This window comes from Oculina patagonica, chromosome 6, assembly GCF_052425735.1.
Source record: "Oculina patagonica isolate OP01 chromosome 6, crgOcupat, whole genome shotgun sequence".
NCBI classification, from domain to species: domain Eukaryota; kingdom Metazoa; phylum Cnidaria; class Anthozoa; order Scleractinia; family Oculinidae; genus Oculina; species Oculina patagonica.
The window spans coordinates 34,688,133-34,703,367 of NC_135763.1; the positions used below are offsets into that span (position 1 = coordinate 34,688,133).

General features: G+C 39.5%; 2 protein-coding genes across 2 annotated transcripts in view; both read left to right on the forward strand.

Moving 5' to 3' along the window:
* LOC144656473 (uncharacterized) overlaps positions 1–15,235 on the forward strand; it is a 228,987-nt gene that overhangs the window by 93,057 nt on the left and 120,695 nt on the right. The window lies entirely within an intron of this gene.
* On the forward strand, positions 52–12,722 carry LOC144657028 (uncharacterized). Its single transcript, XM_078517316.1, has 8 exons — positions 52–476; positions 7,304–7,364; positions 8,390–8,479; positions 9,104–9,164; positions 9,534–9,649; positions 10,219–10,321; positions 11,016–11,071; positions 11,684–12,722. The coding sequence occupies exons 1-8, from the start codon at positions 157–159 to the stop codon at positions 11,810–11,812; spliced, it is 936 nt and encodes a 311-aa protein (XP_078373442.1). The 5' UTR covers positions 52–156; the 3' UTR covers positions 11,813–12,722.

Here is a 15,235-nt window from a genome sequence, read left to right on the forward strand (position 1 = left end):
ACGGGAACTGCGTATATCGTCACCAGTCTCTCCAACAGTCTTCCTCGCCGAAAAAAAATTTCTCAGCACGCAATGCAGAAAGTGAAATAATTCTGTCTATTTCAGATATTTTCCTCGCTTGATGCACATTTTTTGAACGTGGGTGTTTTTGCTGAGATGTCTGCAAATGCAAGAACTCCTCTCCTAGCTAATCAAGAGAAGATTTATACAATCGACGAACTTGAAAGGCCGCGAGAGGATAGCACGGACTCTCAACTTACAGCGCTTGCTGACCAACTCGGCATGCAAGCTGACGCTTTTAGCGGGGCTAGCACGGAAAGAGACAATAACAATACCCCGAAGAGAGACGATCCAGTAATCACTATAGGTCGAGAACAGCTTGAAGAGCTCATAACATCTCTTGACACGACGAGAGACTTGCTCAGACAAGTTGGAATGAACTCAGTGGAATTAGAAAATTTAACTAGGCGAAGACGGTAAGATTAAGCTGTTTTTATACATTTAAGCGTATCTTAATATTTTTGCTTCACTGACTTTGAGTTGTAACTGGGATCGAAAAATTCTAGCTCAGCTGTTTGTGTAGGTGTTATGTAAGAGGGGTAGGTGATGGGTGGGGTGTGTTATGGGGGGAGGGGGTGTTGGTGTTACCTTCTAGGTACCCCATGGGCAATACTTGCATGTATAGCTTATATCATGTTATGACAACTTCACTTAGTCCTCAGAATAGATAAACAACAGTAAAGGAAAAGGATACAAAAATTTGTGAAGAAAATTATTTCTGTTAGAGGCCTACTAATTTTGAGTGCAGTGTGCATTGCATAGTGGAAGGGGGGGGGGGGGATGAAACAAGGCTGTGGTGGAATAAGTTACCAGCTTCTCTGAAATTAACACATTTGCAAGTAAACATTGAAATAGAGAAACATCCATGGTAATTTTGACAGGGTGTCTGGAAAACCTGAATAGCGAATAGTGAATAGTCGCGAATAGTACGAATAGTGCGAATAGTCGCGAATATTGACCAATAATCAGAAATAGTGATGAATAGTCGCAAAAAGTTGGGAAAAGTGACGAATAGTGACAAAAAGTGACAAATTAGAGACATGTAGTTCCCAGTACCTTGCAACAACGTGGGAGTTTTCACTATTCGCGACTATTCGCTATTCGCGACTATTCGCTACTGCTATTCGGGTTTTTCAAATACCCTCTTGACAGAGGTATTTCAGTGCAAAAAAACACTAACCATCATGTTGAAAGAACACTGACTATGGCATAGATCTGAGCAACACCATGGCCATGTACCAATTCTAAGTGAAGAAACAGTTGACCATTTAACAGTATACTATTCTGCAGTGCAACAATCATCGCATCGCATTTAAGATTGGGGATAAAATTCGGCGACCCGACAAGAGTCGCAGTGCAAACTAAGTACATAATGGGAGGGTGGGTGGGTAGGTGAAATTGTACCATCCATAATACCCTCAAACGATATAAACACCCATAACTGACTCCCAAAAATATTCAACAAAACTACCAGCTGGCTCTTAATAGCACTTAGTATGTTCCCTCCGCCGTCGCACTTGAACAATGTCAATTTATTCATGATTTGTAGTACTTATATGCGATGTCGATAATTTATGCAGTGCGAATAGTATACTATTCTGCACTGCAACAATCATCGCATCGCATTTAAGATTGGGGATAAAATTCGGCTCCCACCTAAAATCACCTATGCTGCACCGATCAGGAAACCATCAATGGGCTCTTTAACCCCCAAAACTCATATCCAAACAAAGAGACCAGTGATGATCTCCTACAAATAGAGGCCAAATCACAAAAGCACAAAAAGAAAATACCAAAACAACACTTGCATCATTACCCAGTGAATATAAAGCACGACTACTCCAACATCTCAATCCTATCGGCATTACACTCCACTAATCCCTAAACACTACTCCCAAACCTTACTCCCAAACCTCACTCCCAAACCTTACTCCTAAACCTTACTCCCAAACCTTACTCCAAAAACCTCATTCCTGGTCTTATTCCCATACCTAATTAACTTTATACTCTTCCTCTATCAAATTTTGCGACCTCATAACCATTTGGAACTGGTAAACCTTTTCGAGGAAAACCGCGACTGTCACCCCATTACCGACCCCAATCGAGTTCCCCTGTTGGTCAATCCATGATTGACTCTGGAGAATACTATACAAAGGCTAACAGTTTTTCCTTTAAACTCGGAGTCGAAACGAGAAAACCACGTTGACGGGGGAACCCAGGTGTTTAAAATAGAAGTCCTAGTACCAGTCTCCATTTAGAGTACGTGTTCGCCGGTCTATGTATAGCCTCGATATATGTAAAAAAAGAGTTTATTAGCATTTTTACATTTAAAAATACTAAACATAACACATGGGGCCAGCAAAGTGTGACAGTCAGACCAAGCATAACCGGGGAAGTTTGTTCAGATACTCTTTTTCACAACTGTCACTCCAAGCAACCCCTGAACCAAGGAAAACCCAGAAAAGTAATGAGATTTGAATTATCGCCATTCCATATCACTGTAGTTGCGACTTATTTCTGTATCACTGTAGTTACGACTTTAGATTCTGAAAAGAGCCACCCCTTGTGGCATCACACTTTCGTCATGAAAACGCCCAAAAAATTATATAACCAGATTTGTCGTCTAAGACCGTTTGAAAAGAGTCACGCGAAACATAACGCGGTAAATCCATTATACTGTTCAAACTAAAGGTTTGTCTGTCATCCATAAGTTTAGAAAACGAGCGTCATAACAGAGGCGTGGTTTGATGGCTCCACTCTTAAAGGGAGAACTTAATAAGAGGGGCTCCACTACACCCACCTTACCAACTAAGGATACCGCCCCATTTTCCATCCTTTCGAGCAATTTCGTTGAATAAATTGCACATAGGGTTTACACGACGCATTTTCAAAAACGCCTTCCTTGGAGGACGATCAGACTCATACGTCTTACCCTCGAAAGAGGTGAAAAACTTCAGAAATATGGAAAATTGAAACTTTTCTCTCAATTAATTGGAGGATCCAGACTTCTGAGGGAAGAAAAATCCCCAATAATTGCTCTCCACGAATCTAGATGGTTATCAGCTCGCCTACTCTGAAATAGCCTGGGTCTCTAAATAACAAATCTTCCACATTGCCAACCCAAGAGCAACACAAATATTCCATCCCAGGTTGCTGTCATCCCTCCTATGGGGTTTCCTCGCCAGTAACCCAGAATGACCCTGGGAAGTTTGACATAAAAGACACGGGAGTAAACGATTATAAAAAAAAATAAAAGAAACAAAGAGAAGAGAAACATACGACGAACCCCAAGTAGAGAGAGAGAATGACCCAGTGTAACCGGGGATATTAATCTTTTCAAAGCTGTCAAAACCTATGACTTATAATGACCCAAAGAGATAAAAAGTAAAAAAAAAAATAGTTTTTAAAGTATAGAGCACAAGTTAATAATAAGCGTATTAAATGAAAAGCCAAAGCACTACTTCCAACGGCAAAGTACCATACCAAGAAAGTCTTCCTTTTTTTTTTTTTTTTTAACGCGCTAATATGGCCCAGCATCAGTAAGGAAGAAGAGATACCTTCACGGGACAGGTTGTAGCACCTTTCACGTTTTCCAAGCAGGGAAAATATCACAAAATTCTTAGGCAACTCTAATTTCCCCCGCATAGCCTCAGGACAACGGGTTGTAGTATCCCTCCTTCTCATGTGGGTATCATGGGCTACATTTCAGTCCCTCGATCAGTTCATGCGAATATATTACTCACTATGGGCGCGATGCCAGGCTCAGTCACGATACTTTAGTAGTTGTCAGAAGATTTCAAATCCAGCCGTAAGCCAACCGACAAAGAATCAACAAAACCATTCCAGCCCTTATCAAAACAACAACTATCACAACATGCAAACTACAAGTCAGCCTTTCAAAAATATTAATGACTGTAAAATATAAACACCTGTATAACTCAGATATTACCCGCCGCCGGGTATTTATACCCACAACTGCATCCGAGATCTCGCCCGCAGCTGATCGAAGTCAAATGGACCGAGAAATAACTCGCAAACAACAACCACACTTTTGTCATACAAATTGTCAGCGAAGCCTCGCCCAAAGCTCAACACAACAAATCCGGAGAACAAAACGCAAATCTGGAACAATGCGAAACTTGGCGAAACCTCGCTCACAATCCAAGACACAATAAAATCTACTAACAAGCATTTCACAAATCTGCGATAATGCTTTTGTCTCACGAAAAAACTCGGCGAAACCCCGCTCAAAATTAAAGACACAATAAATTCTGCTAACACGCATTTCACAAACCCGCGGCAATGCCTTCGTCTTACAAAAAGCTTGGCGAGACCTCGCCCGCAATCCAAGACACAATGACTTTGACAACAGGCACTCACAAATCTGCAACAATGCTTTCATCCCACGAAAACCCTCAGCTAAACCGAGCTCGCAATCATGACACAATAGACTTTGTTAACAAGCATTTCACAAATCTGCAACAATGCCTCGTCTTACAAGAAACTTGGCGAAACCTCGCTCACAATTCAAAATACAATAAACCTCGATAACAAGGCACTCAGAAATCTGCGACAATGCTCATCCCACAAAAATTCGGCGAAACCTCGCCTGCACGCAAGACACGGTATTTGATGACAAGCATTTCACATTCGAAATTTTTGTCTTTCAAAGAACTTGGTGAAACCTAGCTCACAACAAGACACAATAACTTTGATAACAAGGCACTTCACAAATCTGCGACAATGCTATCATTTCACAAAAATCCTCGGCGAAACCTCGCCTGCGCTTCAAGACACAGTAAACTTTGATAACAAGCATTTCACAATCTGCGACAATCTTTTGTCTTTCAAGGAACTTATTAAAACCTCGCTCACAATTCAAGACACAATAAACTCCAGTTACAAGCATTTCACAAGTCTGCAACAATGCTTTCGTCTTACAAAAACTCAGCGAAACCTCGCTCACAATTCAAGACACAATAAACTCCAGTTACAAGCATTTCACAAGTCTGCAACAATGCTTTCGTCTTACAAAAACTCAGCGAAACCTCGCTCACAATTCAAGACGCAATAAACTCCAGTAACAAGCATTTCACAAGTCTGCAACAATGCTTTCGTCTAACAAAAACTCAGCGAAACCTCGCTCACAATTCAAGACACAATAAACTTGATAAACAGCAGTTCACAAATCTGCGACATGCTTTCATCCCACAAAAAACCTCGGCAAAACCTCGCCCACAATTCAGGACACATTAAACCCCGACAACTGGCACCCGCAAATCTGGGATTTAAAAAACCTCCTTTGTCCAAGCGCAATTGTTCCTCGCGTCGCCTGTGGTTAAAGAAGGCCCGGAGGTGAGGAGATTTTTAGGAGCAATATGTTGATGGAGGAGAAACCGATTCGAGGTCTCCGTGCGAATACTACGCCGAACGATTCAGAAAATTAAATAGCGAATACTGCAACTAAAAATAATCGCACAATCTTTGTGGAAACACCCAGCCTGATATTCCGCACTCAGGTAAGGTTTGTAGTTCCGAAGAAAGAAGAAAGGCACAGGCATGTTCCGGGAGCCGTCGCAGAAAATATTTTAATTGTATAAGCGATGTAATACAGTGAATAGTGTTCCCATCCTCTTCCCCAGGGCCACCTTTTAAATACATACAGTGGCCGGAAAAAAATTTTTTATGGAAAAACGCGTATAGGTAAAAAAATGAAACGCCTACGCAATTTCGACTTCCGGCACAAAAAAAATGTAGCGGGAAGTTTGAAAATGTTACCGGAAAAAGACCGAATAACACTGGGAGTTTGTTAGAATAACGTATTCAAACAGACTTTGTTTAGAAGAAAGTCTTTGTAGGTGTACTGTTTACTTTTATTAAAACTATTGCAAACATTTGCACTATCAACTTAGCTATACAAGATAACACATAAAGAGTTAAAGATGAAATTTGAAATTCAATGTGATATTTCTTACCGCCGCTCAATAGAATGATACCTCATCGCTCAGCCGCTTTTTTAGCTCTGAATTTTCTACAATACCTCCGCATGGCCATAAATAATTTCACATATCATCAACCGTCGGAATGTTTATACCAGCTGATGATTTCCTCGACTCCGTGTTTAAACACTATGACTCCAATTCCTCTGGATTCTATTTTTCTATCTGCCGCTCCTGTTCCATTCCTTGTTTCTTGATGTCCTCCGACATTTAGCAAGGATTGCTGTCAGCTCTCGAACGCCAAACTCAAATTCGTATCTTCTTTCAAATTCGCTTTCTTCTCGTCTAAGTCAGCCCCAGCCTTCCCCTTTCTTTTACTGAGCAGGCGCAGACGAACATTTATGCAGTGGGCACGCACCGGAGTGTGGATTTTACGACACCGGTAGTCAGTGTTACCAGAGCCCTTCGTTTCGCCGACCACATGACCAAAAGAAACGGAAGGCTCTGGGAACGAGAATGCAGTGTTCCTAAAATTAAGCACCAAAAATATTGTCACATAGGAACCTAGTAAATGGCCCAGCTCAACTGCTATCTGAATGGCCATGGGTTCGATTCCCTTGGGAGACTCAGATTTTTCCTTGTCGCATACTTGTGACATAATGAACATGTCATGTTTGTTTATAATCATTTATCACCAAGCTTTAAGTTTACAATCTTTATTATTTATTACACACTTAATGATTTTAACATTGCTGATCCTAGCAGTATGCAGGAGGCATGCCAAATATCAACCTAGTAAAATGGCCCAGCTCACATCATCATCACTTTGTTTACCCTCGGATTTAAAGAGTAGCTTATACAGCTAATATCTCCGAGCATTTCACAGTAAGCACAGTACAAGGGGCAAAGACCAGACCACAACACCGGGAACTCCATGCCCTACTCTTTACGATGAGTGTGTGGGTTCTTTTACGTCCCCTGCTGACCATAACACTGAAGATGCAGGAGACGGGGCCTAACGAGTCTCTCGTAGCTCAGTTGGTTAGAGTGCCCAACCAGTATCTGGGAGGCCATACGTTCCATTCCTGTCAGTGACTTAGGTTTTTTCCCTGCTGACCATAACACTGAAGATGCAGGAGACGGGGCCTAACGAGTCTCTCGTAGCTCAGTTGGTTAGAGTGCCCAACCAGTATCTGGGAGGCCGTACGTTCCATTCCTGTCAGTGACTTAGGTTTTTTCTTTGTCCCATGCTCATGACTGATGCACTAGCTGTAATGATAAAATTATGTGGTTTTTATTTACAGGAATCACAGGATACCAAAATTTGTTACAAACCATCTCTTGCTGCTTACAGTATTCTGGCAGGTATTCCATTTGTTTATATTTTTCATTTTCTTCTTATTTCTGTTGTTGGTCGCAACACCTTTATTACCGGTATATGCATAAAGGGTCCACTATACTTGCTGTACAGTGTGTGGTCAAAGTATCTTAATTGTTGTTGCACAAAATATCTATGCATGTACCTCCCCACAGAAGGGTTTTTTGGTTTGCATTTCCCCTCTCCCCACCCCTCCAGAAATTCCAGTTAAACTTCATACTTCCCTTTAAAAATTTTGCTTTAAAACCTACTACACTTTGGAATTTCTAATGACTATCCTTTGGATGGGTAAGAAAAATAGTTGGATATATATATATATATATATATTATTATGTACAAATCTCACTAAATAATATTTTGAGGTAGCATTTTAGTCTGTATATTAGGCTACATATGATTTTGCTACGTACATGCTTGTCATAATATTAACATTGGATTGAGAAAGGCCTGTTTTAAAAAAAGCACAGCTAGAATATACTATGGCAGCTGCACAGTGTTGCTACAGTTTGTCGTAAGGTATATTAGTCTAGATGATGATTTTTTTGTTTTTTTGTTTTTTTTGTTTTTGTTTGCTTGCTGCTCTTTGCTCTTCTTTTTAAATGCTTGAATTCGAAACATAAACTCCAGAATACTTGTATTTTTTTTAATGTATTTTTTTATTGTAAATTTTTAATATGTATTTATATAAATCTTCTACATTTAAGAATAGATGTATTTTACACTAATGCTGATCGCCAGTTTATACCAGTGATAATGATCACTGATGGCCCTCCAGGATAAATAAAGGTTTTATTATTATTATGATTGTATAATTTTGTAAACAACATCAATTCTGGCATAAAGCTTCCTCAAAGCTAGGAACACTAACCTGCAAATAGAGCCGCCTCTCAGCGTTCTGGCCCGCTTGCTGTGTTTGTTCTACCCTCTCAATGCAGCAAGCGGATGGGAGCGCAGCGAGGTGGCTGTATTCGCAGGCCATAGGAACACATGAGTCAGACTATTTAATTTGCAGGTTCTAAATATAGCTGCTGTGAGTGTTGCTGAGGCTTTTGAGACCCAATCAAAGAAAGAAGACAAAGAGACCAAAAACATTTATTTAGTGGTATGTTCAATAGCTTTATGAATTCATTGATTTTTTGACAAAATTATCAATAATGATTTAATAAGCTATCAACTTTATTGGTCTCAAAATCTAAAATAGATTAGAATATAATAAATAAATGGTGTTATTAAAAAAGGACCAAATAGGAATTGCGCGAATGGGAAAAGTTACCCATGCAAGGCGCAACCCCAAAAACTATATCTGTTTCTATTATGAATGTCATATTTCTGTGTACAGACAACTCTCTCTAAGACGCACACCGTCGGGACTAGCTTCAACTGTCCATCTGAGAGAGGTGTCTGCCTTATAGGGAGTTTAGTTATAGTTAAAATAATGACTAAAAAAGACAGGGATAGGACCAACAGCAGGTGTCTGTCTTATAGAGGTGTCCGTTTAGAGAGAGTTGACTGTATCGCTGAGCTGAGAACAGAAACCTGATGAGCCTAAAATATTCTTACCATATTTTACTTTACTTAGTATTAGAAAACATAATCCTATTTACTGCGTGTCCAAGCATGACAGGTGGAAGAAATTACTACTTTGAAGGTGACAAATTTCAAGCTAAACAATGACTGTTGTCAATATCACATGTATGGATTAATTATTAAGTTTTTCGTTCCACAGAGCATCATTGTAATTGTGGCTTTTCAGGCAGCAAATTTGATTTTGGTGTTCTTTACAACAAGTGAGTTATAATAGTGTCCACATAATATGTTTGAAGGGGTACATGTAAGCGAGGGAGGAGGGGGGTCTGCTAGCTGGAGCATATGTACACTTTATAATTACCTCTAGGGAAGTGTTTTGCAAAGCTGATTTTTTTATCACGTCTCTGAGAGTGAAACTAAACCCTGTTACTTAAGGCATAAACTGTGAGTTGTCCCACAAGATGTGACTCACAAGGGGAGATAGACTGATCTTTCATGTATCAAGACAAGTTATTAAACTTGCATATGCCCATCACAGCTATTTGTCTCAGGAGTTGAATCAAAGAGATGCTGATAATTGTTAATATTGACTATTTTATAAACACATTTTCTCCTGTAATCTATTGCAGTTAAACTCACCAAGCAAGTAATGCATCAAACAGTGACAAAGTCATTCCTTGGTCAGTCATTCCTCTCAACAACACTTCTGTATGCAGGGCTTTATACATTAGTCTACAAATTTGAAGTAAGTGAAACAGTTTTGTCAATGAATACTTTTGGAAATCATCTGTACAGTATTTTTTCAAATAAACGCCTTGTCTGTCCACAGCCTCCCTATCTTTCAACGCACCCCTTTGTACCTCCCTTTTGCGCTGCTGTCCGACAGTTCTCTCGCCGTTCTTTCCCTGCGAAGAAAAAAAATACAAAAAATAGAGGGCTGTGAACAGTCTAATGAACGCTGTGTTTAATTGTATAAACATCGGGTTTTCACGGAAGAGTTGTACAAATTGTACATGTAAATAACCCCCTCAAGCATTTATCGTCACTGAGTTAAAAAGCTGTAGTAAGTCTGCCGAAAATAATGTAAATGTTTCATAAACTCTGGGCTTGAATAAACTGCAGGAGTCAAATAAACACCAGGTCCACCAGGCCAAGTTTGAAATAAACGCTTGGGACATTTAATTGAGAAAATATCGATCCTCAGAATATATACATGTATTACCTGCACCAAAAAGCCTGTAATATTTGACTGGAAGAGTAAGTACCGGTATGTTGTTTTTAAATAAAATATAATTTATATTTATTTTTTTTTAGCCTGATGCATTTCAGAATATAAAGGGTGCTAAAGATGCACTGAGTACTCCATTAGTATTTTTCAAGATGACTGTTTTCTCCATTTCAACTGGAACTTTGTGTGGTGAGTACAGTCTGCTGATATTGTATCTAATTCAGTACCACAGAATTAGAAGTGCTCCTGTCACTCAAAAGTCAGATGAGAAATGCACATAATTAATTTTTGTCATCTGGAACAAACTAGGTCATATTATCTAGCGTTATAAGAATGCAATGCATGCTAAGGGGATACACATGCTAAACACACAAAAAATAGAACTCCGGGAAGGTAACTCACAATTTTACAGCGTGACACCTCATCTCCACCCCCAATTGAGGTTAAATAAAAGTATTAAGAACTCTGCTTATTCGGTTTCTAAAATGCATCATACGCAGCTAAAAATCTCCCCTAAAATGCCCAATCTGCAAACATAAGTGTGTGAAAACATGCACTTCAAGCACTTTCTTTCGTTTCAAGGGAATCTGGTGATTTGTACAGGAGCCATGTAATTCGGAAGAGTTGGCATGGATGTACGCATTGCGTGCCTTTATTAAATTATAGGCACGTAACGCGTGCAAACTGCACCGAACATTACCCTCTGGCCTGTTACTTTCTTGCACACATGAAATCATGCCAGACCTCACAAGAGGCTGTGATTGACTTCCATGTTTTTCGCAAGTAGTGTGAAAGTCAAGGCAAAACTTTGCTCTTTGTGATTTGAACTTACGTATGTCTACAAAAATGTTAAAATTTATTACTTTGTTAAAATATTTTGCAGGAAGTTCTGCCATATTCCCTGACATGTGGTCAGCGCAGCTTATTGCTTCAACGCAGGTGTTTAATGGAATCTATATTTTGTTTTTTTGTGTGTGCATGTTAATAGCACCATGATTGGCTAATATAAGAAGCTATTCTTCAGATCAAAATGAAAATTCCAGTTAGTCTAGGAAAACGAACGCTATGTCACTGCTTAGATCTACATGTCTTGACGATAAGTGAACAAGGACAATCATTTTGTTTCTTTTGTGCGTCCCGCATTTATCTAAACCGGCGAATTAAACGAATCAGATAAATGAGATGTCTGTTTCATACATGTTTTGAGACAGATAAGGTTTTTAAGTTCATCTGACGTGTAAATCTTCTTCGTTTCTTTATTATGCTCACGGCTTTTTTTTATACAGTTACGCGAACGAACGAACGAACGAACGAACGAAATGAGCGAACGAACGAACGAACGAACGAACGAACGAGCGAGCGAAGCGAGTGCCGCGTTAGATAGAAGGTCTGTAAATTTTACACATTTCTGCATTTATCTAGACATTTTACACGTAGACTTTATAGATAAATGTGGGCTTGCATAGTGTGACATATCGACTTCTACTAACTGGTAGTTTCGGGTGAATGTGGATTTAACAGCGTTTTCTCTGATTTTATATTCTGTTACAGATGTTGATGAGCTATGTGTATTTTGCGTCAGTGTTGTACATGGCTGTTCAACCACGGAAAAGTGATTTAAAATGGAAGGTTATCTCGAGAAGTAACAATTACAGAAGTCTGAACCAAAGGCTAACATGATTATATATCTGCAGCTTGGAGGACGAAGTCACAAATTCAAAATTTGGAGACGGAAAAGTACCTCTCTTGATGTCCGAAGTCGTCGATGAGGAGCGATGGAGTCGCTCTGTACTTTAATTCATTTTGTAAGCGCCAGAAACATTTTGAATGGTGTGGTCCCCTTCGATGGGCACTTACCAGTAAGCGAAATAATTCGGCAATTTCTTTGCTAAATGACAAAAGGTTTGATATTGAAAAGAAAACATACTAATTCATGATCGTTTAAGAACACAATAATTATAATTAAGGGAAATTATTTTGTAAATTTTTTTAGGTAATTGGTCCCATCATATTTCGTATAGAATAAGAACTAAAAAACAATCGTACGTTTCATTTTGGAGAATTTTTTTAAAATTTTATTGAGCATCACTTTTTTGAAAGAAAGGAAATACATTTTTATCAGGGAGCATACGTCATCAATTGAAATAAAGAAAAAATAATTTATATATTAGATTTATTAATAAAATGATATAAGAGAATACATTTCTTAACAAAATACAAAAGAAATGTGATAATTAAAAAATATAACTGTTTAGCATTGTTTGTCGCGAAGAACCAGAAAGCCATTCAAATGCATCTTAGGCCTACTGTCAAAGTGGCGTGTCAATGTAATTCAACCTGGAATTCAAGCTCACCGAGAACTCGCTAAAATATTTTAATTTTAAATGCAACAATGCACTGATATTTGTTATTGTAACGGAACGTTAAAAATGTTATTTAAGGTTTGTGCTTTAAGTAGATTATAAATAGGCAGAATACAGGGGGTAAATTTTATTTCTCAGAAATGTAATTTTAAACATCATTTAATTAAAAATTATCTTTAAAAATCTCAAAATGAAAAAATATATTAAAAATTATTATCAATGACCAACGGTTGTTTCGTTGTATTTCCAGCTTGTTGCGTGATCGCGCAAGGTAGAGGACGAAGCGAGAGTCGCGCGCGTGCTCTCGCTTATCGTGTGTCACTGCACTGCCTGGCGGGGAGCTCACATCTCGTTCTACCGAATTTCCGCTCGTGTTTTCTTTTCAACTCGATAGAAACACGGTAAATGTTTTCTATTTGCTTAATGCTTCTTCGTTAGTTTTCTCCAGGCCCACAGATTGCAGGGAACCTCCAAGGCTACAAGAAAGCGAGTTAAAATCTTCACTTTCGGGGAGAGGGATTGGAACATTCACGCATTTATTTTGAGGCCTTCCATAGGGGGGGGGGGGGGGGGGTAAAAGCGACAAGCGACATGACCCTGAAAACTGGCGACATGGAACATATTTAAAGGCGACAAGCGACATCATTACAGCACTGAAATGCGACAGCGACACGAAGCGACCGCAAAACAATGGGGTAAAAAACGACAGCGACATTAACCGCTGTTAGCTAGGCGACATGGGTTCTCAGAAACATGCGACATTGCGACATGCCTCCCTCGATCACCCCCTTGGAAGGCCTCTATTTTAGCCCGCGTTTCACCGCCGACATCAGAGAGCCTGGAAAAGGAAGCCCATCGTGGCTTTCCCGCTATCGCGCTTGTAACTAACAAGTTTTTCCGAAAGTTTAGAATGAGAAAAAAGGAAAGGCGTTTCTCAGCTCAAGGAAAGGTAGACCAATAAAACCTTTTGAAACATGCGGTGAGCTTCATCACCCTGCAGAGGCTCGTGTTGGCTACAACCGTAATGCGCATGTGCTGTTTTCAGGGAGTTATTGCCTCTTACTGTGATTGGATAGCACATGAACCTGCCAACTGAACGACACGTAACCGATGGTTGTATGAAGTTCAAGAAGAAAGGGCACTTGGGTCAAACGAACGCTTGGATCCATGAGATTTTTCAACGCAACTGCATATAAGAAGCAATTTCATGTGCGCACTGTAATAAATTGACTTCTCAATGCATTTTTTCTGTCGGGCTAGCAAATCACATGAAGAACTCAACTCGACTTTAAGTTTGACAGGATATGTCATTTCTTATATAAATATTCTTTGACGTCCAAATCGTGTTTGGCCTACAGGGCTGCGGGCAGGGCTGTTCGTATTCGCGGCAACCAGCTGCAGTGCCAAAGCTTTAAACTGAAAAGGGTTTCCGTTGTTTTCACTCAGTAGAGATCGGATAAACAAGCTCAGTAATCGATTTCAAAAGGAAACACTCAAAATAGAATGTGTATTTACAATATGAATGGAGTTTATTTCCTTTTATCTATAAAGGAAGTTTAACTTTATCGTTTCCCACGGCAAACAAAGCGACATCACGCTGTGCTCCGCGCTGAAACGGGGTCACGCGAGTGACATTGACGTCATAATCAGTTTCGAAGGGAGGAGGGGGAGGGGGACATTCCTTTAGCTTCTTTTGTACAGAGTCAGAATTCAGAAAAAAAATGCCTCTACTTTAAAATAAGTGATTAAGGTGTCGAATGCAATTTCACCACAAATAACAAAACATTGTCCAGGTTTATCACTATCAGCTGTGTAAATTCTTTCATTATGAAAACGAACGCGTATACATCGATGTCCCCACCCACCCCCTCCTCTCGAGTGCTAGGCTCTTGCTAAACTGAATTGATGCCCGACAGCAAAAATACATAAGCTGCTTTGCAAATGATTCCACAATGCAACAAACTTGGACTCGGCTTAACTTAATTCTTTTATTTGGCTCGTATATACGGCCTTCTTAGAAGTTCGTCGATTACTTTAATTACCTAAACATGTATTGTGGTAAAGCAAATGATTTTTTCAGTTTAATCATTGCCCCCCGCTGTTTCAGCATTTTTGTCGGCATAAGATAACAAAGGGCGAGGAATCTAGAAGCTCGCGAGTTTTTCTATGAAAAAAAGAAACATAGCAACTTAGAAAATGATTTTCTGAAGAGTTTGCCCCATCTTTTAACGTTAGGTCTGCTCGACTAAACTTTGTGGTGAAGATAAATAAGGCTGATTAAAAAAATGTCATGTATATTACACCATTCGGGCTTTCATTGTATTGTTCTAGTCGGTCTTTATTAGGTTTTAAACAATCGACTAAATTACGAAGTGCTTTGAGACGTTATTCACTACACCCTACCCGTGATCAATGCGTGAAAACGAAAATCAGCAAAAATTTACAGACATTTTACTCTGTATACAGTTTAAATGATCTACCTGTCCGAGTTGTGAAGGTTTTTCTAACGCTCAGGGGCTAAAGCGAGAAATGCGAAATAGCACGCCCGTCTGCATGTTCAAAACTTAAGGTGCAGCGGGGAGGGGGGGGGGGGGGGGGAGGGTGTCTGTGTGGACGAAGGGGTTTTATGGCCGTTTTAGGACTATGAATTAGTTCGTTCGGTAGAAATATATAAGGAATGGCTTGGTAGCGTTTGGATATTATATGGAGAATACAATGCACGCGGGACAGCAATAAATGA